This window comes from Haliaeetus albicilla, chromosome 20, assembly GCF_947461875.1.
Source record: "Haliaeetus albicilla chromosome 20, bHalAlb1.1, whole genome shotgun sequence".
Taxonomy (NCBI): Eukaryota; Metazoa; Chordata; class Aves; order Accipitriformes; family Accipitridae; genus Haliaeetus; species Haliaeetus albicilla.
The window spans coordinates 17070589-17097734 of NC_091502.1; the positions used below are offsets into that span (position 1 = coordinate 17070589).

Sequence of the window (27146 nt, forward strand, 5' to 3'; positions counted from 1 at the left end):
CACTTGAGAAGAGTGGAAGCATGAGCAAAAATTGTGCTGACCAATATTTGGTGAAATTATGAGACCTACAGGTGCAGAATAGTCTGTATCTTGGTTTGTAAATATCTGTTTCAGCAAAACCTTCAACATCATTTGAAACTTAGTAGGAAAACAGCCATACCTGCCACTTCCATATATATATATCTATATATCTATGTGTATGTGTGTATTATGTATATGCATATACATATGTACATACATACATATTATATATATATACTTGCATACACATGAATACTACCTCTAACACTAAACATATTTAAAAGGAAATTTTAGGCAAGAATGTAGCTACATACAATGGGATGCCTTTCTATTTTGCAGAAAGAAAATCACTTTAAATTTTGCCAAAGACTGAATGTATGAGTTTGAATTCTTGACCTGTACAACTTTGGCTCCAATTACTTAAACTTTGCTTCACAGAACTGTTTCACATTAGTGCTATCATTTCAGTTCTTTATTATAGATGATCAAAATATTTAGCTTCCTATTAATTTTTACTCTCCTGTACTGTGAAATAGTGTTTAGCAGGGAGTTTAATTTTCTTTTTATTACCACAACGCCATGATTGTAACATGTTTGAAGGTAATTCAGTGTTTCACTGAATACAGGGAAATAAGAAGGAAGTCATCACTACAATGTTTTCTATGAGTCTGAGTATTCTTAAGTCTCATTATTTTTCCCTAACAAGGAGTTTATTGTAGTAATGATTTATTCAAGGCATCTGAAATTATGTTTCTTTTAAAAATCAGGTCACCCAAGAACACCAAAACTAGACAAGGCATTAAAATACATTTAATGAAACTTCCAACAAATGAAACTGGTGGGACACAAAGCTTTTCAGCAGGGGTTGTAGTTCAAACTGCTTATTAAGATAACCTCCTGTGGAGCAGTTTACCTCTCATGTTGGTTTTTATATCCTTTCCTTGTTTTGTTTTTATTTGGCAGTAAAAATACATTCTGTCCTGTTTTGCAAAGCCTGGAACTAAGAATAACTTTAGCAGCACATTAAAAGTTTTTTAAGTTGTTTCATGTAACAAATGTTAAAATAATGATCAAACATTTCTGGGACTCCATTTATTGCCAAATTCAGTTAGCCACCCAAAAAAATGTAGGAAATTCTTAAAAATATACTAACTAGGTCTGATATTTATGTTGGTGGGAGTTCTGAATGAACAGAACCAGAAACAAAATTTAACAGTTTGACCCAGTTAGATGCTTCCAAAAAACTTACAGGAAGTTTCATGTATGTGTACAATCTAAATATTACCTCTCTTCTTTTTCTTGCATCTTTGAATGGGTTTGGCAGCTGTGCTCTGTTTCTCCATATGTATCCATGTGACCCAGTACTGATGTTTCTGTGTCATTTTGTAGTTTAACCAGACTATTTTGTAATCTTACATTATCATGTTCCAGTTTGTGAATGGAAGCTGTAAAATTTCCATGTTCTTTGTTAGATAAATCTATACTCTGTGAAAGGAGATAAAACCATCATTAAATAGTTATTTTTTCCACAATAAATGGATGTTAGTATTTCTAACAAGCAAACACAAAACAATGTTCTATGCTAAAGAAAGACCTAGCTACCATATATAATCATGCAGCACTTATAGCAAACCAAGAGAATTGCCTCCAGAAAAAAAGTTGTAGATAAATGGAAAAGAAGGGATAACAGCCTCTATAACACAATAAAACAAATTAAAATTTCTCAACAAACATGCATTCAAAATATTATTGTTGTAAATTCATCGCTTGCTTTGTAAAACTTAGGACATAAAAGCAACCATAACAGCTATAGCTGCAGACTGTATTGCTCCCTCCAGTAACAATTCCACCAAAAAACCCAAGAAAAATTACAGAAGTTCATTACTATAGTACATACAGGGTATGTCTACAGGCACAATTTAATATCTGTGTCAAGATACAGTCACCTTCAGTTTCAGAAGCGGTAAAGTAAAGCCACATTAGCACAGAGTTGTGCGTCTGTGTTACTAAACTCTGCTTCTCAGGTGGGTTAGCCCACATGGTATACACATCAAAATACTGAAAGTGCAAGCAACATGTGCACTGCGACCAGGGTCTAGAGAGGCCCATCCACTAGGATATGAAGAGGGGAAGATGGAGATTAGCTCTGGAAGTTGACTAGCCAGGATACCCCATTCCTTTTATGTCCTATCACTTATTCCATAAAGCCTATGCTGCACACCTGAGCTAGCTAATTTGGAACGACCTCTGCAGAATACTGCATTGCATTGTGTAAAGATATTTGCAATGACAGTGTACTGTCATCAACAGAAAATTCTCAAAAGATTTATCATATTACACACAAAAGACTAAACCCTCATACATTTTATTAAGTTCTGCTTTCATATATTTCTAGATATACCTTATTCTTTTGGAACCTAGTAACTCATGAGTATTAAGGATTTGGTTCTTAGTCTACTGCTAGCACAACTGGGCTGCTGCACCTGAAAGCTTGTCTATTCCTTGCACTAACTGTTCTGATGTCATCTCTTCCTATAAACCTTGCCTTGCTTAGCTAGTTTTAGGGGAAATTTATGAGCCAAGCTGGCATGGAAGTGCCAGAAAGTATAAGAAAATTTAATATTTTGTGCAAGGATAGGGGGCAGGGGCTCAGCTATGTCTCCCAAGTGGAGAGGAGTGACAGAACAGGGGGAGAAGGAGAGTCCTAAGTCACCCTACCACTAATAGCTCTAGAATCAGCAGTACAGTTATAATGGCATGAACCCCAAAACTAAGCTGGCACAGCTACGTTGCTTTTGAAATCTAAACAAGTAACCCTTCCTGATGATGCATTACACCATACTGACTTAGGCTGGCACTAGTTTGAGGGGTCTGTGTAGTGGTCTACTGTACTGTACAAACACATCCGTAAAAATCTCTCCAGTCCCTGCAATCTTAATATCAAATACCTCACAATCTTTAATGTTTAGATCCTCATAATACACTAGTAAAGTAGGAAAGAATTATTAAGTCCGCAAACACAGTGATATCTGTAGTGACCTTGATATATCTAGTAATTGGATTTTACTGTTAAGAATTAACAAACACATGATATCTACAAGGATTCTTGTTAGACAGCTCTTCTCAGTCTTCATAAAGAATATCACTGTAGATAAGAGCTAGACACGCATACACACATCCATATATGTTTCCACATTAATATATCATATATACACATACATATATCCATCATAGTGTATATGTACGTATAGGTAATACATCACTGATAAGACATATATGCTATTTTAAGGGTGTGGAAAAATGTGACATTCTTTGATGCATTTGTCAGTCTACAGTAAGACAATTAACAGGCTACATATTCCCCAAAGATATATTTACAGCAGTATTTACAAGCAACATTCCAGCGTTTTTTTTCTAGTGATAGATACAATCACTACAGATGTTCTGTAAGCAGGGGACGTTTTTGTGGAAGGCAGCATCTATAACATTTATGATACCTTTATAAACTATAGTTCTACGTGATATTATGGCACACTTTTTTATGAATTAAACTTTAAATATCCCCTGTTTGGAGAGAAAGCAATACTAAACTCTGAAAATAACCTGAGGGGGGCAAAATGTCTCAGTTTTTTACACTGTTATTTAAATATCATATAAACAAAGGAGTAAAATAGTAGAAAAGGAACATAGTTTTGCATCTGTGAGAATGATGACTGTTTAAAAATAAAAAAAATTCTGAAATAAGTGACAACACTTACAAAAAATAGGCTCCCAGAAACTGTTTAGTGTCTAGACAGTTACTGAAAAATTTAGCTTACTTCTAGTTTACTACAATTAAGGTCAAAATTATTCCTAGCTATACCCATCTTCAGGCTGTGTGTGAATATCACTTGGTTTTGATTATGTCACACACCTTATTTTTATTTATTTATTTTACGCAAGCCAGAAATCTCTAAATCTGCCATGATCTCAATCTACATTTACAATAAATATAAGTAACTATTCTGCATATTGCATAGATTAAAAAAAATTACCGTGCAACTTTTACACTCCTGGTTTTCTACCATCTCTTTTAGATGCATGTTTTCAGATTTGATAACTTTGTATCGGAAATCCAACAACTAGGAAAAGATTCAATTCTTAGTTAAATACAAGAATATTACTGTTAACTTGAAATAACAATGAGTATAGATATATGTTAGTTTAATTTTACAAAATATACATAAAGAATTATGAAACTAACTATAATAATTTTTTTAAAATACAGCAATACTAAAGCAGAAAGACATCTTAAACCATCTATAAAAGATACACAAATGCAATGCCTCTGATTTTATTTACCTTTTTTGAAAGAAGTAATCACTTAGGAAAAAAAAGGAGTTCACATGCAGTTGCAAGATACAAAGAGGGACAGATTTTGCAGGCCACTGAAACGGGATGAAATCGTAGCCATGAAGCCTAGGAACGACATCCACTCTTTTAGTGATACAGTAGGGAATATGGCCTGATAAAGAGTGCCACACAGTAGGAGATATCTCTCATTTTCCCAAACACAAATTTTCCTATTGTCAGAAGTAAAGTATTACATTAATCACTATTTTCAATATGCAGTGACCCTCTCAGAAAGTCCAGAGATACGCAGAAACCTCTAAATATGAAGGTTCTTTTGGTTTACAAAACTAAGTAATGAATATAACATGTCTGTTTTTAAAACTGAAATTTGCCATTAAAACACTGGTATCTTACAGTTTTCAGCTTTAAAATTACCAGAATTTTCTAAGCAGATTTCTATCACTCCTCAAAAAGCTTTAAAAAACCTGAAAAATTAGGAAACTTTCTAGATAATCTAATAAATGGTTCTAATGATAAAGCACATATAATAACAACAAACCGGAAGTTTTCAAGATCTTTTGCATGTTAAAATGGTAAATGCATTTGATGGTCAGAATGAATTGCAATTCAGATGTACAGTTGACATTTACTGGTGCTTTCCGTTTCCAGTATCATTTTGGCTGCTTTAGTAATACTTCACAGATATTACAGCACTGCTGATGAAAACTAGAGCAAGAAATGTAATGCCTTTTTTCACTGAAAATGTATGTCATTATCAACAGCGTGGAGTAAAATGATCTAGGCTGGTTTTGCCTGCTTGCATACCTGTTGTTTTGCTAACAATTTGTCTTTTATCTCTAACTCCATTTTTAACTGTCTTTCCAGAAGACTAGCTTTCTCCATGATAGTTGCTATAGTGATCTCCTTCTGATGAAGCTCTTCTGTCAGGTCAGAGATTTCTGTCTTCATTCTTTCCTGCTCAGAGCAATGGGACTGCTCCTCTCGATAAACATGGTTTCTTATCTGTAGCAAATATGTTTCAAAAAGAAAAAATGTTGTGCAGTAAATATGATTGCATCACTTGCTACCTATCAGTGGCTTTTTTGCTGTTGCTTCCAAGACACCAACTCTTCTAACTGAATCAGAGATTTTTGAGATCATATAATAAAATGTCTTAATGAATCAGTGCACATAACTTTATTTATTTTTACATCTTTTTTCAACCCTTCTCTTGTACTTTCATTTGCTTATTTAGTATTAGAAATGAATGAAATACAAGGCATTGAAATTAACATTTAAAAAGAATGTAATAAAAATAATGTTAATTTTAAGAATTGGAATTTATGGCAAAGAATATTGAAGGAAATACCCATTCAATAATCCTAAGTATGATTTATTTATATTGCTCCTAAGTTAATTTAGGTTTAAAATAAGTTTAATGCAGCCTAAATTAACTTAGGAGCAATATAAATAAATCAGTCTAGAGGCTCTTTAATGAGAAACTATGTTAGAAATAAAGAGTATATATGGTAAATCACTTTATGAGAATTATTCCTGCCATTATATATAAAATTTAAGGTCAAGCTTTCTGCGCTATCTCCTGTGCAGAGTTCTCCAAAGGATCAACACAAAGATTGTTTTCATAATCTTTTTACTATAACCAACAATTTAGTACTGATAGTTTTATTATGTAAGAAACAAAACTACAAAACCCAGCACAACAGTTGAACTGATTTTAATAATTCCTTGCAGCACTGTACACAATCAGTAACAGATGGCATTTCATTTTTATTTATGCAAACTACACAGAAATACTAGAATTGTAAACAAATAGATGTAGATGCAGAAAACCTAAGAGCTAGATCATGACTATCATGCCAAAATTGCTGTGTCCAAGTCAGCTGCATCCAATTAGAGATATTCCTGCTTACATTGCTACTCAGCAAAACCACAACATGCCTGTAAGAGGAGTTCTGAGCATCCTCTACTCCCAAAGTGGTTTTGTCTGCCAAGCCATATGCCATTCCATGGTGCCATGCCACTACTGCTTGCACACAGCGCTTCTGAAATGTGCAATGCAATGGGATGCATAGTTCAAACAAAAGAGCACTGCCCTAGACTGTGCAGCAGGTGACTGATTAAGCTTAGCCTTGTGTGGGTACATGCCATAGTGACCTGTATCAGTTGATCTGTTAGCCTGTCTTACATCTGAGACCGCCTACAAACTACTACTTACCTCCTATAGCCTATTAATTACTCATAGCCTTGGAGGGTTTATTACTTGCATGGTATTATCTGAATCCCCGTGATGCTTAGGCATGGTCTCTTCCATTATTTCAATGAAGTAGCTAGCTCTGTTGTTAGTGCACAGAATTACAGCTATGCAACTACCTCCAGAAATGCAACCATATATGAAAACTTTTTCATATATGAAAACTTCATACTCTCCTAAAGCCAGTTTATCCTCCTGCTCTCTTCTGCATATGAACATACCCAAGGTCAGTACTCTGCTTGCTTTTTAAAATCCCATATTGCAGTTAAGATCTGGAAATACTTAACAATATGAAATACCGTGTTTAGCTCTTCTCGCTGGTGTTCTTGACTTTGTGCCAATAGTAATAACTCAGCGTTTTTATTTTCTAGTTGCTCAGTAAGTTGTACACAAGGTGATTGATGCCTTTAAATAAGAAATAAACAAAACATGAAACAAGCAGACCATCAATAACCTTTAACTTACAGTATCCTCTCCTCAGCATAAAACAGTGAAAGCCCTGCTCACTGATGAAAAAAAAACCAACCAACCAACCAAAAGATTTGGCCTAAACCAGGTTCAATCTTGGAAGATCAAGGACAATGCAAGTGCGTGCAGAAAGAATCCTGAAATGTCTTGTAGATTAGTATTTCGTATAATCTCAAACAGCTATGGTAGATTAGATATACACTATAAAAAGATGAACATTTTACTTAAAGGAGGTTAGGGAGAATCTTAATCGCACTACTTCCAAAGTGTTTTAATGCTGAGAAAAGAAAGGCAATGTAAACATATAAATAGAAATAAATGAAATGCATTGATTTGTAAAGATCTAGGAAGCATTAAAGCCTTTTAACAGAGCCTGCATCTTGCCTGCAATCTCATCGTATATAATTGCTAATGAAAATGTTTATTCAAAAATTGTTTAGAATCTGACATTTGAATCCAGAGTATCTTTTTAAATAGACTTAATTTAAATCAAATGTAAGAAAAGTTATTAGTGCAGAAGTATTTGTTAAATATTGTCTTCAACATACATACTTTATTTGAATTTCCTGCATATCTTTATACTCTCTGATTTTCAATAATTCTGTATGCAACTGTTGGCATTCCAGTTGCATTCTTCTCCAGATAGCATCCCGTGACTGCAGCTCATTTCTCATTTCTGAAAAGCCTGCCTCCATGTTCTAAAGAAACAAGCAAATACATAAATAGTTAATAAAATGAGACAGTAGTAGCACAAAATGCTGTATATTAACACATAATTTTCAATACCAATTTGTATGAAAGGACGTACATACTTTTGAGTTTCATTTCTGAAAAAGGCATTGCTTTCATGTCAGTTCCTTTCTCCAGAAATGTCATCTAAAAAATCAGATGCTGAATATTCTTCAGCTCTTACAACATTCCAATGCATCTGTCTCTGAAACTATCATAGGAAACATCATTCAGAAGTTCTTTATTGCATTAAATGCATCTCAAATACATAGTCTGCTTGTTTGAGCAGGTTCTGCACCCTAGAACATGCTTCACATGCAGGAATTAGTGCCATAAGTAACTTGCATTTTCTATTTTCCTAATAGCATTTCCAAATTTATAAGCTTGAAAAGTGCAAGGCTATAGAATGGCAGGATTAGGTGCATGCCTTCATTAAATATTGCCTGGAAGCCTGGAGCAGATACACCTAGACTTAAGTACTTAGATAAGGTGTGTGCTCAATCACCTCCAAAACTAGTTCTATGTGCATGGAGCTAATTGCTTATTTAAATGAACATCGCAAAATTTTAAACAATCACAAAGACATTCTTCTTAGGGACTCCACAAATCTTGTCTCTATTTTACCTTTAATTTCTGATTGATAATGTGATAGACAACCTGAAGATACATGTTATATTTGGCATAATACAATCTGAATTAAAAAAGATAATCAGAATTCCCCCAAGATACACTGAAAACATACTAAAGCTAAGAACTTGGAAATATAACCACAAATAAAAAAAGTAGCAATAATAATCAGATTCTCACAACAGTAATATCCAGAGAATATTTATTCCCTCTCACCCAAGATCCAAAGTTATGTTCCAGATAAAAAAAAAGGATTTTCCAAGGATGTTGATCCTTTGCCTTTAAAACTATTACACTAAAAACACTAGTATTTTTCATCATTTCTTCATTTTATTTTAATATAGTTTCCATGTTTAAAAGCAAAAATAAAGCCTTTAAACTTTCAAAAGACAACTGGAATCCAGAAATGACACCACAAGCAAGGAACTTCAAAGGTTTATTTCCCTTAGAGCCTCATATGAGAATGACCTTCCTTCCAAGAAACCTGTGGTTTTCCTCTGGCTGAAAGGGCTGCTGAAGATAGATATGAAGCGCTTTTGCTTTTTTTATAGGGGCTGCATATATAGATTCATTCGTCTTATCCTTTGTTAAATTAAGGTTGAGAGCACTTTTTTAAACTCTGAAATGCAAGTCTGGGCATATTAAAGTGAAATAAAGCTTAATGAACTGTTAAAATTGTCTGCAAGACTTGCTTATGAACATCTTCATGACTTTAACATTCAAGAAATAGCCACAATTATTTTATAATATATGAATTTGGGGGAGGGTTACCCCTTAGATGTCAGTCTGGGGTGGATAAAGGGAATGAATGCTGCACAGTTGTGTGGTAGAAGTCATATCATCTGTGGCAGAACGCAGTCATCATACATATTTACATAAATTGTATTTTCTTCTGTGAATTATAATAATAGCAGAGACAACAGCAGCCACAGCAGCAGCAGCAATAATAACTGAAACAGAACTTCAGGTCAAGAGTTTCAAACGTCATTTAAAAAAAAAAAATAATTAGATATGTACCACTTATTATTTTAGGAAATATCTATTGCATCTAGTTAAAACACGAAAATGAAAATTAATATTGAACCAGAAAACTTTAGGTTTTGTTTAGAAAATATCTACTGAAATACAACTTTTTTAAGAGTCTGTTTCAAGTTGAAAAATTTACCAAATACTCTCTTTTCTTCTGTGAAAAGTTTTGCTTCAACTAGCTTGCTGTGTTTGATATCAAAGGGAATTCTCAAAAATTTCCTGATCAGCTCCTTTTCTAATTCTACTCAAAGCTGTCTGTGGCAGGATGACCCTGGCTGGATGCCAGGTGCCCACCAAAACTGCTCAATCACTCCTCTCCTCAGCTGGACAGGGGAGAGAGAAAATATAATGAAAGGCTCACGGGCTGAGATAAGGACAGGGAGAGATCACTCACCAATTACCATCATGGGCAAAACAGACTCGACTCTGGGAAATTAATTTCATTTATTACCGATCAAATCAGAGTAGGATAATGAGAAATAAAAACTAAATCTTAAAACAACTTCCCCTCACCCCTCCCTTCTTCCCGGGCTCAACTTCACTCCCAGTTTTCTCTACCTCTTCCCCCCCGAGTGGCACAGGGGGATGGGGCACGGGGTTTGCGGTCAGTTCATCAGACGTATTCTGTGCTGCTCCTTCCTCCTCACACTCTTCATCTGCTCCAGCATAGGGTCCCACCCATGGGAGACAGTCCTTCATGAACTGCTCCAGTGTGGGACCCTCCCACAGGGTGCAGTCCTTCAGGCACAGACTGCTCCAGCGTGGGTCCCTTCCCCGGGCTGCAGTCCTTCAGGCACAGACTGCTCCAGCGTGGGTCCCCCATGGGGTCACAAGTCCTGCCAGAAAACCTGCTCCAGTGTGGGCTCCTCTCTCCACGGGGCCCCAGGTCCTGCCAGGAGCCTGCTCCAGCGCAGGCTTCCTACGCGGTCACAGCCTCCTTTGGGCATCCCCCTGCTCCGGCGTGGGGTCCTCCCCGGGCTGCAGGTGGAGATCTGCTCCCCCGTGGACCTCCCTGGGCTGCAGGGGGACAGCCTCCCTCACCATGGTCTTCCCCACAGGCTGCTGGGGAATCTCTGCTCCGGCGCCTGGAGCATCTCCTCCCCTCCTTCTTCACTGACCTGGGGGGCTGCAGGGCTGGTGCTCTCACATCTTCTCACTCCTCTCTCCTAGCTGCTGTTGCGCAGGTTTTTTCTTCCTTTCTTAACTCTGTTCTCCCAGAGGCACTACCACCATCGCTGATGGGCTCAGCCTTGGCCAGTGGCAGGTCTGTCTTGGAGCCGGCTGGCATTGGCTCTGTTGGACATGGGGGAAGCTTCCAGCAGCTTCTTACAGAAGCCTCCCCTGTAAACCCCCCCCACTGCTACCAAAACTTTGCCATGCAAACCCAATACACTGTTCAACCTTTTAAATACAATTATATGCTGGATTTCTATGCAAATTAGTGTCCAGCAGCTGCCTTAATGCAGACTTTCCAAGAACCAAGCCTTCTGTATGATGTTTTCAGAGTGCCTCTCTTGTATGGCTGCAATTAAGTTTGTCAGACAATTCATAAGTTAAAGAAATAAACTGTAGTTTGGATCTTCTAAAGTTCGTATTTTCTGTACAGCCAACAAACTGGTCATCCGTACATTTCACTTGATCACTGTTTCCTTGCTAATTAATAGTATGAAAGAAATATTTAGAAGCAGACATGAAATGGTCATAGGCATAGAAGATATATGAGGCACAATGCTAGGCTTGCTACCATTGCCATCAGCCTTTTCCTCACCAAGACTCCCGTCTAATCCTCCCTCCTTTACCCACATCAGGTCCAACTATTCCCATCCTCCACCTAGCACTCCTTCATGCAAACCTGCTTACTTCTTCTGGCTTACAACAGGCCTTGCACTTCCTTCTTTCTCGTATAGACATTCCTAAAAAACTATATTCTCCAAGCGACACATTTTCACCAATACATTGTCTTTACATCAGTGTTTCCCTTCTGCAGCTATTTGCAAATGTGGCTTTTCTAACTAACACAGCAATATTCCACACCACCAGCACAGTTATTCTGCAACTTTCTGCCCTTTAGCTGACAATGTTATGTACATCTAGCTCCACTTCTACTTAAAATGCCTTCAGCACTTCCTACAGCTCCTGTATTCTGTTTGCAGGATTCCAGAAATCCTCTTGCTTGAAGATTTACTTAATGGCTACAGCACAATGACATCTACTCTCACTGTCGTACAGCATCTATCCACCTGTTGCAATTGCCATGATTTGTTCCACTCCATCTTCTAGCCCCACTACTTTTGATGGCAGCCTTTTTAACAGGCTCCAAAACAGAGGTTTTTTTCTTGCATATCAGTAACTTGTAAACCAGCAAACGACTCTGAACTAATGTGCAAATGAAATGTATAAACATCACGTGCTAAACTGGGCTGTTCTGACAACACCTGAAATTAACCTCCACCCCATATATGTTAATTCCTGTAAAGGATGTTGCACATGAAGTTACAACTCTGCAAGGTTGTCTATAAACAGAAATAGATTATCTTTCTCCAGAAAGAGTCAAAGTTACTATAGGCCACTAAATATATTACTGAACCTTGAAGTGCTTAAATAAATAAGCAAAAGCATAATTTATATAAGTTACCAGAAAAAACCCAGCAATCCAAATCTCATTCCTGATCTGTTTCAAACAGCTAACAAAAAAGGCTGTAAAGATCTTGTATTATCTCAATCTTGTCAGAAATCATATACCACGACCAAAAGAAGAGGCCCAAATGGCTGTTGTCATAGATCAGTGCTATGTTGAAAAACAGTAAAGTAGAGATAAGATAAAAACTGATGGTTCTTCACATGGCTGGCAACTAAAAATTCACTGACTGCAAAATCTTCTCTCAATAATAATAAAGTATGCCATACACTTTTCTATTTACTAGCTATATGGCACAGTGTACAACAAGGTGTAAATCAGATAAAAAGATTTCATAGAAGTCATTTATATACAAGGAATCAAGTGAACTAGGCTAAGTTCCTATAGATGTTAAGGATATAGGAAATTATGAAACAATAGATATACAGACAAGAATAAAATATACCACTACATAGCAAACATATTTTTGTTTTCTCCTTAAGTGTTACTCAAAAAATTGTACTGTTCACAGCTCATTCTGTGTTCCTGCAAAGAATATACCTAATGTACAGATATTTTATACAGCCATCTCAGTACAACTTTTTAAAGTATACTCCCAAGTAATTAATGCTTCAACATTAATTCCATAGTCATCATGAAAAAGAAAAACTATTACTACCTGGGCCTGGTTTTGGTACATTTTTAGATCCTCCCGGAGTTTCAGATTTTCCTCTTCTAGTTTATTCTTGTTTATTGCTATTTCATTCACAGTTGCCTTTAGCTTTCCAATAATCAACTCATTCTTTTCACTTTTCGGCTGGCCATAGGTAATTACCTCTTCCTGGTTTTGTTTCTTATTGCTTATTTGGAATTGATATTTCTGGATCTGTTTCTATAAAACAAGAAAATCTTTTAAATGAAATTCAGTAATTATATGTAAATTGCTAGGACCAAACCATTACTACTAAAATCATAAAGCTACTTCTATCTTCACCAGGATTTGCTTAGAAAAGATGGCACAATTGGAACAGTTTGCATTACTTCTCTAAAGGATACTTCCTTTTTTTAGTTTCTTGTTCCTTGCTCTCAGCAAAAAAATGTTTCAGAAACTTTCAAGGGCACAGAATTTTTTCAAGGATTTTTCTCCTCTGCTGTGTACTTCCCTAGCACTTAATGTTAATTAGCCTCAAATGTGAAAAAGGTGATTACGATGACCTACTCAAAGCAGTTACCTATAAAAAATAATTTGAGAGAAATGTTCTTCTTTGATTCATTGAACTCAGTAGGAGTTGTGTGTGTGTGCGCCTCAGGATAGATATTAACCTTTGACTAGAGGGCTAGCATTACATAGTTCATGTATAAACAGATCAGTTACTACAGGAACTGTACTTCTTTGATATCTTTATCCTTAAACTGGGGGAAGAACCATTCGCACATTCTGCAGAGTCCCACACTCCATTCTGTTTCTTGTACCAATTAAAATCCTAAAACCAAAACTTTAGAAAATTGGTATTGCTAGTATTTGTGAATTCACAGGCATCGTGAAGAAGCATAATTACTATGGCAACTCTTTTTGCTATTTAAAAACCCATCCACATGGATCCCTCTACTGGGAGATTAACAAGCAGCAGTAACCTTTCAGAAGAGAATTAGCTGAAAAATGACAACAAAGTATAACCTGGAAACCATATATCATGTGCAGAGATCAAGTTGAGCAAGAAAATGTACATTAAAAATAAATAGGGTCACAAATACCGTATTTCATTGACAAGGACTGCAAAAAGGCATGCTTTAGATAGCTTTTGATGTCATTGACTATGTTCCCATAATTTGTGTTGGCTGAATACCTAAGCAGAACTGACCACTGGCTGCATATCAAATAAAAAGCCAAAAGAAATTTGCAGGTAATTTTCATTTCTACAGATAACAAATTAAGGTCCCCTTGACATCTAAGTTACAGAGTCTGACATACAAAAATGTCAAAGCATCCTGTGAAAAGTACAGTGCAAGACTCCAGCTGGAAATCCTCACAAAAGAGGAATTTGAGACAAAGACACAGGACCAATTAATGCTTTTGAAACAGTGAAGGGGTAACAGTCCATCAGACTTCTATTTAACAAATTAGTCGGTGTTATGTTACAGTTGCAAAGAAAATTGGCTTCAAAGAAAGTTCACTGATGGCAGTGAAAGCCTCAACAGAACAATGTGGATGATCACCTCGAGTACTCTATTTTGACTTGTCTAACTATATAATCAACATGTGTCAGTCAGTAGTTTTGTCTAGTCAAAGCCTTGCTTGTTTCACACATTTGTATGGAAGTTCAATAGTTGCAAAATAATGCTTTCAGCATCTAAAACCAAAACTTAACTGTCATCCTTGGAAATTCTGGATATGGGTAGTCTCATAGGAATTGTTAAGAAAGTGTTTCACTAGATTAAAATCCAATGAGTTTAGTAACAGTGGAAAAGGAGATTACCAGTCAGTAATGTAATTGGCTTCCTCTTACTTAATTTTTGAGCTGTCTTGTGGCCCAGTTAATTTGTAAGTTATTTTCTATTTTTTTTTTAGAGCAGGATAGGTCATCAAGACATCATTAAATCAATATTTTGTTCTGGATTAGAAGGAATTAAAAAAATAAAAATATGCTAGATCAATCGGCTATATAAAAAAAGTAATAAGCAAATTGGCAAGTAAAAAAGAATCACAAAGTCAACCAACGACTGAATGGTAACTTGAAACCTGAAAAATATGATAAAAAAGGGTAAGTGATCCAACAAACAACTCCAAGTGTGATTTTGGAGTAGCATATAGAAATTAATTTTTCTGCATAAATTATAGTAATGTATATTTATGATCTTCAGAAAAGTGAGGGCCTTCTTAGATTTGAGGGAACTTTATATTTGAGTCAACATAGTAATGGCATGTACTACTTACTTGGTAAGATACTTTTCAGTAACTTGTCATCACAATTATTTGCATATTAGTAAATAGCATAGAAGATAAAAGTATATCCACAGTAGATTTAAAAAGTAAATAGGAACATGCACTGCTTTTTGCAGGTTTTTTAAATCGGAGATATTGTAATTTTCATCATTATACTTATTAATTTTCTCATTTTCATGAGAAAAATAAAATAAATGCATGTATCATTAGATCTTTCAGTATGGGTCTGCCTTACCTAAAGCAATGTATTCACTACTAATATATCCATGTGTTGTCAGATTCACTATAAGCTTAGTGGTGTTCAGTTTTTTTAAATTAAGTTAAAATAACTCTAGCTGAGCTAACAGCTCATTTTATTCCTAAAGCAGGAAGGTAGGAATATTACCTGAAATAGATTACATTTCTCGGACAATAATTTTTGTTGAGCATCTAAATAAACAAGATAATTTTGGCAGATTGTCCCCTTCTTATCCCATTCTCTTGATTTTGCCTGAAATTCCTGAAAGACAGCAAAACAAGGCTAGTAAACACAAGGAAAATAACTTTTTTCTTTAATCTAAATAACTTTGTGATTTGTATAGTTCTAAGAAAAATCTATTTTTTTAATTAATACATAAACTTTCCATAATTTTGGAAAGAAGAAAAAAAGAACAATGATATAAACAGCCATTCAATCATCCTCACCAGAAAAAACCCAGTCTTAAGGGCTGTTAATCTGAAAAAAAATGGGGAGTAAACATAATAATTGAATAAAAATGATAAAATATTGTAAATAACTTCCATTGCTGTAGATCTCAGAGTTATGACTATAATACACCCATTTTACTGGAGGGTAGTTCCTGTGACTTTAAAGCGATACCAGTGTCAAATAGAGTAATCAGCAGGGAATCAAATCCTTAATAGTCAGACAAATGTTTTGAGTGCTTGCTTTTTTCTTTTTGAACAAATGGGACAGCAGCTACTGTGAATAAATTTTAGTTGTTGCTCTCTTTACAATTGCTGCTTCTAGTCCTGAGTTCACCTAGTTTAAACAAAAACTTGTTTAACAAATTCTATTATATCAGGTTTATCTAACACGATTTTTGTATTTGCACTTATATTCCTCTTCATAGTGTATTTGAATTTGCTCTTAAATCATACCAGATCTTATATGTTCACAACTAGACTTTAAAGGCAGTAACCTACACAATAAGTAGAACTCCAGTTACTAAAGCTGTTGCTCTTTTAGTTTGAAGAATTGGCAAAATAACAGTATACTGTTTTATACAGTGAAATATATAATACTTATAAGCTGTTATGAGAACTTCCTTTTTCACAATGCAAATGTTGGTTCCAAAAAGACAGATGATTTTTTATAATTATTCTAAACTGGTATATTCCCCAAATTTTAAAAAATAAGATTTTATTTGCTACTGAAACAAAATTGAATGCTTTCCAACATAGATTAATACAAATCTTCTCTTACAGCTTTCCTAATATCTGCTTTGGCATTTTAAACCAATAAACATCTTCCCGTTTTACAAAATGTGATACAAACGGAGTTACAAATGGAGTTTCAGACTACTTAATGAGGACTGCAGGTTCAAGGCCTTACTAAAGCACTGCTGAGCTTAGTAGATTTTCAACACAGTAATTATTTCCTGAATACTAGAATTTGCTGAATATATTCCAAGCACTCATTTTTCATACTGCATAATTAATCAAATTATAGCATTGTGTTACATTATTTTCACATTTTAATCTTGAGTAAGGTCATTCTCAAATTAGCTGGATCAGACAGTTTCACAGTAGTGATATATTTAGTCAACGATAGATGTATGACCCATTTATTATTCTTGTAGTAGCAGATGTTGGCAGCTATGCTCACTCCAAAGCGTAGTAGGTTTTCTGATGGTAAGGACTCTTCCATGTGGAAAAGACACGAACCTTATGTAGAGCTAGGAAGTGTCTAGGATGTGTCCTGTTATGTAGGTACAGTCACCTGAAGGTCGCAGAAGATAGTCCTATACCTTACAGAATAACATAGAAGATAGGCAAGTCCAAAATAAAGATCCTAAAACCCTGCTTAACTGGAGCTTAAGTTTGAAAGTACTTCAAATCTACCAGATCTTAATTTTTTGATTGTAAATTTCTCAAAGTGTCTAAAATCATCTACATCATAAACGTATATCATAAGCCTGTAAGTCTTCACAGTGCTTAGCAGCTAGGCAATTAGCTCACACTTTCAACTAGTATTCCTCTGCTTTCTTTCCCTACAGGACCCAGTTTAGTAAACACTCGAAGCATGCACTATATGATGCTCTTTACGAAGGATGGCCAGAGAATATGTCAATTTTTTTTGTGATCCTCCTATGCTTCTTCAGGCTAGTGGTTAGACTGCTCTTCCTATATGTGAAAGACTCAGTTTAATAATCTTCTTTCCAGACAGAATCTGAACCAGAATCTTCCCATGTTAATTTTCTACCTAACAAACAAATGTTATTTTTCAACAGGCTCTGTAATTCTTCCTTTTGAAGTTGTTTCACCTTGCACAGGATACCAGCAAATTTATTGGATAAATAAAAAAGAAGAAGCAAAAATTAGCACAGCTAGAAATTATATCACTCAATTATAAGAAATGAGACTGGATATCAGTTTCTGCACCCGTGAATGTAGCCAGAGGAGTATTTGGGGAGAAGCCACCACTTGGAGGCACACTATATGCCAGTTCTCTGTGTTGGCTAACTCTCCTTTTGGCCCAATAAATATTTGATTATTCCACAGATCATAATGTAACTTCTAACTCAGAGAAGTCAAGGCTGGGAATTATGATCAGAAATCAGTATCTTCCTGTATCCAAGAATAAGTCAGCTAAAATCCATTCTGTTTCCAGAGGGACAGGGAATATGACTGAATCCTGTCCTCAGCATCTCATATTATCTAGTCCCCCACTCAGTATGTTGGATTCTGTGGAATGTGTTTTTAAGTGCCTAATCCTTCCTCATGCGTTACCTAAGGGAAACTAGGCACTGAGGTCAAGGTTGTGGATTGCCTCAGGCACATGGGTGCTGACAGCATATGTGTGTAGCAAGCAGTTTCCAATCCTAAATCCTTTTTCTATCTAGCCTTACATGGTCAAAGTTGTCCTGAGGTCTATAAAACTTGAATTAATGGTAGGTATTCTGTGACAGTATCCTGCATATGTGAAAGGTCCCATGCCTTAAGAGATTATATTATCCAGTACACATATATTAATCAGTAAAAAAGTAAAATTTATTTATAGTTACACTTATGAAGAAAATTATCTATACTAACTCATAAAGCTACCAAAAACACTAATAAAACTTGGATAAAAGAACAAAACCTGAATATTAAACTTCTTGACAGAGCAAGAAAATTACATAATTTTTGTGGAATTATCAGGAATTTTAAGTTTACAACTGTAAACCACAAATTAGTTCTAAAGGCATATTAAAATTAGAATATAGTAACAAAGTATTCTTACCTCCAGTTTCTTGTATAAATCTCTCAGTTCAGATGGTATCTCTAGGCTTTCCTCGCATTCTTCTCTATTTTCAACCTTTTTTTGTTTTAACTGATGTGACCGTAGCTTTTCATAACTACGTGTCAACTTTGAAAACTAAAAATGAAAGCAGAGTTGAACATGCAGAATCTATCAAAGATGACCACATGGCCAAAGTTTTCTTTAAACTAGAACTGCCAACTGCAGCTTCAGCATTCTGAATATTTAATCAATGTAATAAAGAATCAATTAATAAAGTTAATTTATTAGAGATGAACAAGACTAAGCTCTCATATAAATATTAACTAAGTGTTCAAACGGGTTCATTTGACAGCCACTTAATTCTGCTGAAGTTCTTTACGGCACTGTTACCCATAGTGTCATTTCCTCTACAATGTTTGTGTGGAATGTTCTATACTTGTTTACTGCCATCTTGTGTTGACTGTTTAAAGGGTGCTTCACTAGCCAGAACGAAGGATTATCATTAACGTATTTTATTTGCATATTTCATTTTTTTCATGAAAATTGTTGAAATGTTATCTGTGTGATGATTGCATTCTTCTGGAATCATTAAGTACCAAAGGGTGTCTATGAGAATTAGACACTAAATACTGTTCTGCCTATTGATCTTACCATGAAAGCATGGCTTAGAAGTCAGAGGCAAAGGAATCAGAGGCAGAGAAGGGAAGGTACCAGTAGAAGTACCAGCCTCTTCAGAAGGTACCAGCCTCTTCAGAAAAATGGCCGGTCTGATCAACAGTAAAGGGGCTAGCGGCCGTTAACAGGTTTGATACAGCAAACTGACATTGTCTGGTACAGATATGTACACCTGGTTTCAAAAAAAAAAGGTCAACCAAGGATATTGACAAAGGAAACACTAAAAATACGGTCTTGAGGGAAGCCAAGTGAAAGAACTTTGTGAAGAATGTTAAGTAGAAAAGAAGCTTACAACTATGAATACTGATCATGTCTCTTGTTTTGTTCTTTTAAATTCAGGTATATAAGACTTTAAAAATTCTGACTCTAACATAAAGTTCTTTGTCTAACCAAACAAAATCCATAAAATCTCATATTTTTGTTAACTTCTCAAGTGAACTGCTGTCTGGAAAAGAAATTATCTCCAAGGAAGTAATTGGAAATGGAATGGAATCCTATTGAACTGACCTGGAATAAGCAATTGAGGTCTGTGCAGATAACAAAGATGGCCAAAGAAGTCCAGAAAAGATACAGAACAGAAACTGGAGTTAAAAAATCATCTGGAAACTTCCCAGAGACATTTGAGATGATTTGGGGAACTCGTAATATGGAACAGCAAAAAAGAATTGAAAAGATGACCAGAAGATAGATTGTCCTAGACTAGAAACTTTTATGAAATGGGGAGGTCCAGGGATAGATTTGACCAATTTGGCATTTCTGAATAGAAATCCTGTAACATGGACTTACAGAGCTGAGATACCACCTTCAGAACAAAATCAAAAGACTTGGAGAGAAGCTGCCTATATTTGAAATTGACCTTGCCAGAGAACACATTTAAGATAAAACATTTTAAATGGGTCAAAGGATCCAGGCTCAAACAACATGGAACTCATTGCCTTTGGAAGAAAGATGTCCTTTTTCAAATAACACAAGTTTTCTCTTGAATATATTATGGCATATGTGAACTGCCTGGGAAGAGCAAACTTGGATAAAGACAGGTATTAGACTGTTCATGCTAAAAAGGCTAGGAAATACAGGATCCAACACTTCAGCAAATCAGTCTAAAATGGAACAGAATGGCCCAAAAGAGAAAATTTAGTTTGAATATTAGATTTATATAATGAGAGTAGGACAGTTCAGACAGATTATAGTCTGGATGTTACCACGCCCAGAAACTAGACTAAAAGTCAAGAATCCTTCCATTTAATGCTAGATATTTGCTTTACAAATAAGGTCCAAGTTGTTCTATTTGCATGTTGTACAAGTTAAAAACAACAACAACAAAAAAAAGATGAGGCATGTTAGTGAGTTCTGGGTTTAGATCTGGGTTTAGATTTCTGAAAGTTAGATATCCAAGCATGAGCTACTCTGCATTAGAAAAAGCTGCCTCCAAATGCTTAGTCATTTCAGCTATCTTAAATTCTGGTCATACACTGACATGAATTATATTCTAGGGGTGTCCATTTCCCTCCATTGATTCTAAAGGGAGCCCAAGGTAGCTCAGACATAGTCATCTAGCTTTTAAATGTCTAAGTGAGTCAATTAGTTGAAAGTGCTTAAAGCAAGAATGGATTCTTGTTCTTCTGCTGAGGGATTTCTGTCATTTTCAAAAGGAGAATAACTACTAAACATTAATACAGAAAAAAATGAAGGAAAAAAGTAATGAAGATGAACCGCTAAAGTTTTTGCTATTTAATTATGACAAAAGGCTGTACATTTGAATGAGTGCAGCAGTATGGCCTAAGAGTTTCAGGTTACATATCAGGAGTTAATTCCCTAACACAAGAAAAATACAGGTTTTACTGCATTCAACAGGCACACAGTCAATTCAGTGGGAATGTTGCTCATTAAACAGTTGCTTTTATCAGTAGCAAGGGTAAAAAGCACAGAGGACCACAGAAGCAGTATATCAGAGAGAAATTTGTTCTGAATAGCCTAGCATTCTTCCTGAGAGCTAAAAAAAAAGTGATCCTTTCTATTTCTACCAAGATTAGGAAGGAACAAAAATTGAGAGGGATTTTAAGAATACATGTGCAGAGAAAGATACAATGCTACTGGTAAATAGTAACACTCACACCATTTGTGCAAAACTAAATTGTAGCTCTTAAGATTATACAGTGTAGAAGGAGGTATAACTTTCAAGTGGGATAAGAACCAAAAGAAGGGAGAAAAAGGAGATAAGGCAAAGATTAATATTGTCAGGGAAGCTCTATATTGTAGATATGAGTTTGTGCAGCTAAGAATTGGGACATTAAAGTCATTCTATTGTAGACACTGCAGCACTGTAATTTAAGAAAGAAACTCAATAAGGAGATGTGGTAAAAGCCAGAGGAGCAAAGTGGGATAGTCCTACTGTCTTGCATAGGTGCTTGGAATTGTTCTGACAGGCAAAGTTCCTGTTTATCACATAGAGAATCTAGGCAGGCCTCCTAATTCAGGCACTCAACAGTTTACTTTTTCAGTCAATGTGTACTGGATAGGTATTATTACATGAAGAAATATGGTTTGGTGAAAGGAGAGCAATGGGAATCAGAAACCAAAATGCAAACGGTATCAGTGCTGAAACCTTTGGTAAAATAAATAGGATGACTGAGAGAGAAGGAAATGTTTGGAGGCATAGATCGGGAAAGTGATGTATACTATTAAGAGCTAGAAATCCAAACTTCTTGCATAAAGATAAAAGAAAAAGCAACCAGAAAACTCAAAGAAAGGTTAGGTGGTCTGAGTGGTAACTAAAAGGGAAAATCTTGGCAAGAAGTATAACCAGGTTTAGAGAGAGAAGCTTGTAGGTTAGGAAGTATCAGATTCTTTAAAAAAACACAAAGAGAAAACTTGCATTTGCCCATGGAAAGGACTTGTAGGGCAACTAACAACTTCAAAATCAAAATCTTTGTGAAAAATGACCTGGAGTTTCAATGTCAGAAAGTTGAATTTCAGTGAAGTTCTTACCAACAACATGTAACATAAACCCAGTCATTTTTAGCATGTGATAAAAAAAAAATTAAGAGGAAAATATTGCAGCAAATGTGAAAAAGGATGAGAAAAGAGAGCTCTGCTATATTTGGGGGGATAGTTCTGCATTGCTAAAGGTACCTTACAACTTATATGTAAAAACTCACACCATTTTTCATTGTATCATGTTTATCTTCTCAATAATCATGCTAAGATGTTGTTTCTTTTTCTGTAATTTCTGTAAATTATAAAATAGCTTTTGTCTCTAGCTACTTTCCCAAATGATTAAAAGTGTTAATTACATAACAATGAAAACAGTCTCTGCTTACTCACAGAACTGTTTGCCAAATCAATTTCCTATATAAAAGAAAAAATAAAGACAACATAACCTTAAAAATAAGTTATACATTATACATATATAAAGTTGTTTGATGGATTTGGGTGGTAAGTGTTACCACCTCTAAATGAAAATAATGATATCCAATTTATGCATTCTGAGATGATTCTATGAGAAGTGTGATGACTGGCAATTTTTAATTATAACAGTAAATCTCTGGTAGGAGAATCCAGTGAAGGAAACAGTAGAATAGCAGGAAAAACAAAGCAGAATTGTGTATGTTAACTTGTTAAAATCTGAGAAACAGAACAGACTGAAGTTCACTATGAATTTAGATTCATGACTGAAGTGGAAAATAATGAAAAAACAAAAATACAGGCACAGAGCAAACACAGCCAAATACAATCATAGAATCATAGAACCATAGAATCATAGAACCATAGAACAATTTGGGTTGGAAGGGGCCTTTAAAGATCATCTAGTTGCAACCCCCCTGCCATGGGCAGGGACACCTTCCACTAGATCAGGTTGCTCAAAGCCCCATCCAACCTGGCCTTGGACACTTCGAACAATGGGGCATCCACAACTTCTCTGCACAACCTGTACCAGTGCATCACCACCCTCATCGGAAAAAAAAAATTCTTCTTTACGTACAATCTAAATCTACTCTCTTTCAGTTTAACACCCTTGCCCCTTCTCCTGGTACTACAGGCCCTTGTCAAAAGTCCCTCTCCAGCTTTCTTATAAGCCCCCTTTAAGTACTGAAAGGCCACAATAAGGTCTCCCCAGAACCTCTTCTTACCCAGGCTGAACAACCCCAACTCTCTCAGCCTTTCCTTATAGAGCTGTTCCATCCCTCTGATCATCTTCGTTACTCTCCACGTTACTCTCATTTTGATACTATGTTCCCTTATGGAAAGCTATCAGACCACTTTAATATTCCCTGTAAATCAGGCAAACTAAAACCAGAAAAAAATACAGCAAAGACATGATGAGAATAGTTTAAGTCTTAAAATTCCTAATGTGCATCAGAGTCTTATTAGCATGAATCTAATTACCTATTCTAAACCCAAGGTTTTAGTTTATTAGTCCAAAGTCAGGAAATCAAGTATCTGTCTTCATAACAGATATCAAAACCACATCAAAATCCATCCAAAGTGTTTGGACGTGTCAGTACAGAAATGATAATTGAGCTTGGTAGGAAGCTGTAGTCATCATCATTTGTATGACATGATTCACCTTTCCCAAATCAATAAAGGTACATCTATACCATAAGGCATGTATAAGCTCTTTATACAGCAGTCATAAAATAATGAAACAGATTTTTCTTACTTGAGATTGCAGTGCTTGAAACTGAGTTTCATAATTTTGAGCCATTTCATATTTAGTTTTCTGTAAGTCTTCCAGTTTCTGTCGTAGCAGTCCCACCTGCAGTTAGAAAGCATTCAAATTTACCTTTTCTGAAGTGTTCTAAAATATGTCATTTTTGGAATAGTCATTTGAAACACTGAAAGAAGACCATTTCTTGAAAGGCAGATATGAAATATATATATTAATTCAGTAAATTAATAATAAAACTGGCTATCACAAACCCAGATAGTGTCAACATCAAGTTAGGGATTTTATAGTAAAAAAAATCTCATTGTATGCTTATGTTATGATTTAATGATAATACTGTATGAGTCTGTCATGAAAGACCATTTACTGAAAGCTCTGCTGACCCAACTATACAAATGAACTGCTGTGCCCCATTGTGAAAATTTTGCTTGAATGGCTTATAAAAATCATATAAATGACTTTCAACTACTTATGTACAAATTATCGGGAGACACTGTAGACTTGTTTCAGCATGGCACCTATGTTTTTCTGGAGGGGCAGCAGGAAGCTAGGTAAAATATGCTAAAATATTTCAGATAAAAACTCTGTACAGGCAAATAAATTGATGCTTTAAGGATTGGCTAGCTGAATTATTCTCTTGGCTCCTCTGACTGCAGTGACTAAGGGCAAGTTCCTAATTGCTCATTAGGGAGAGTTATTGCATTTTCAACACTCCCATTGGCAGTTTAGACACCTAGCTCACACAAGGATGCCCATGTGTAAACACCTAACTTCAGATGTCTTGAACTAGAACTGAATGCTGTGCTAGGATTTACTGATGCTTCTGAATGAATATTCAGCAGACAAGACTGTGAAGTACGGACAACATCAGATACACTGGGGCTTTCAGTTTGATAAGCAAGTCTAAGTAATAATATAATTCGAACCTTCACTATTAATAATAAAATTATCATACAAAGATATCATGTATTTACATTATCATGTAAAATGATAACAATCAGGTATAAACAGGAATTACAAAGACACAATTTTGTGAAACTTTTTGAACTGTACAATTCCATTTAAAATTTCTGATGAAACTAGAAGTGTTGGCATTTAGAAAAACCATCAAATTATCTTTTTACAGCTAAACTGAGAATATTTGATTTAGACTTTAGGGAAATAGAAGAAATATGAGACTTTCAATGACATTTTTACAATCGCTTTTCAGTACAGAAGCACGCTTTAAAACAAAACACTAAGGATAATTGGTGACCTTTAAAGGATGTTTGGTATTTTTACATGATAGAACAAACAGGTCTCCTCATAGAGCATTTAGAACACACTATTAACTAACTACCAGAATAAATACTTCTTTATAGAACGTGATATTCTTAAATACCTCTTGACCTTTCTGATCCAGTTTGCTTTGGGCACTTGCTAATTCTTGATCCTGGATATCCACCTTTGCTTCTAAAGCTTTCATCTTCCTTCCCCATTCCACCTTCTTGCTGTTTACCATGATGTCAATTTGATGCACTAATTCCTGAAGTTTAGCTTCACATGGAGAAGCTCTAATAATATATTAAAAAAAGATATTTATTTTTTCAGTTAAAGAATAAGGGAGAAAACAAATTTTTATTTACATTGCTAAGATTTTATTTTAATTCTGATGGAAATAACCACTTTTCAACATGAGAAAGAAAGAAATCGGAAAGCTAAATGATGCCTTCAAATGTAGGTGGAATCTCACTTCATCTATCTTAAATTTGCCTGAAGTAAAAATCAGAGTATTTAGCATATCCTGGACTATTTGCCTAGCTTAAATGCTGTTCGATATCCTCTTACTCCTTCAGGGATGAACTGTCAAACAAGCATAAGTTGAGCTGAAAGTATCCAGGCCCAAACCTCAATGGACAAGAGTAGGAGAAGCTGAATATTAAGTTGCTTATGGGCACAGGATTCCCACAAAGGATACATAATGATGGAAGCAGAGTTTGTTGGAAGAAGTTATTCAACAGCTGACTTGAAAGCGAGCCACAATTCTCACTTGTTAGTTCAACTTTTATACCCTTTTTTTACTTTTTCATGTTCTCTTTGTGGAAAATGGACTTGAATAACCAGGTGACTTGTATAATAACAGTAAATTTTAATTTTACTAGGAAGCACAGAAGTGAGTGCATTTTGAAAAAGAACTTGTCTTTGAGGGACCATGTGCTGGATTTCATATAGATTTGTACAGTATCTGCAACATAAACATTAGGTTTTTTCCCAGACTTCTGAGATTAAATTTAGAATACATCCCTTACACTGTGACTTCATTGTCAGTAAAAGACAATGTTTTACACTGTTGCTTTAGGAATATGATGTGATCTAAGTAACAAAATAATGATATATGGTTAATTTATGGTATATTAGAAGGGCCACCAGAAACTGAAAGCAGTCAAAGTTGCCCTCTTATACTGCCCCTTATATAGGAGCAGTACACTAATTTTAAAAAATGAAACTTTGTCTGGACAGTGTCAAATAATGTTTAAATCAGTTAGTGTATGTCATTTAGCAGATCTATACAAAATACCTGAATTTTAGTAAGGAGATTTCTTTATTACATACCCATTCCAACTTTGTATTTGATGATGAATATAAGAAAAATTTGAAATAAGAAATATATCGATTATAGAAAATTTTGCTCTGGATACTCTTTTATGCAAGAAATTGCATAATTCTTTCTACACTCTAAGACTTTTTATTTGTAGAAATGACTATTTAACATCAAAATTATACAGTCCTTGTAGGTTATATGAGATATTTTTCCTGAAGTATTTTGGAGAGTTTATTGCCCAGTTAACCTCAGTTGTTTATGAACTGATAGCTTCTCTCAATCTGTAAATTTACAGCATTTCAGATTTGCAATTATTTATTTAACAGTCAGAATCCTTCTAGAGTTCATGGATCTATTCAACCTTCAGTGAAACATTCCAGGTTTTTGTCCTTTTTTATTTTCCTGACTTACTGCTTGTTATCCACTTAACCTAGGATTTTAGGGTTTGGGAAAAAGATAAAGGAGACAATGTACACTCCTGCCTAATTCCTACCCATAAAATAAAGAAGGGGAATTTTATTCCATTATCACTCAGAGCTGCTTTTGAACTGTTAAAAAGAAGAATTACCTATTGAACAAATTGCTTAACTATGCATATGAGCCCATAAATTTTCTATAAAACTTAATTTCCATCAAGTCATATGGAAAAAAAACCCCAGACTGTTTTCTATCACTAGATTAATTACACATCACCAAAAAAA

The 27146-nt window shown here is 35.2% G+C and overlaps 1 protein-coding gene across 1 annotated transcript in view; it reads right to left on the minus strand.

The window, feature by feature from the left end:
• The window catches only part of DEUP1 (deuterosome assembly protein 1), a 47530-nt gene that overhangs the window by 13022 nt on the left and 7362 nt on the right, over positions 1–27146 (minus strand). The window contains exons 3-12 of the mRNA XM_069808389.1: positions 25246–25417; positions 23859–23954; positions 18524–18658; positions 15425–15538; positions 12775–12987; positions 7646–7791; positions 6925–7030; positions 5179–5376; positions 4056–4142; positions 1307–1506 (exon numbers count right to left, since the gene is read on the minus strand). Coding sequence (XP_069664490.1) covers positions 1307–1506; positions 4056–4142; positions 5179–5376; positions 6925–7030; positions 7646–7791; positions 12775–12987; positions 15425–15538; positions 18524–18658; positions 23859–23954; positions 25246–25417 — 1467 coding nt within the window. The remainder of the gene's footprint in view (positions 1–1306; positions 1507–4055; positions 4143–5178; positions 5377–6924; positions 7031–7645; positions 7792–12774; positions 12988–15424; positions 15539–18523; positions 18659–23858; positions 23955–25245; positions 25418–27146) is intronic.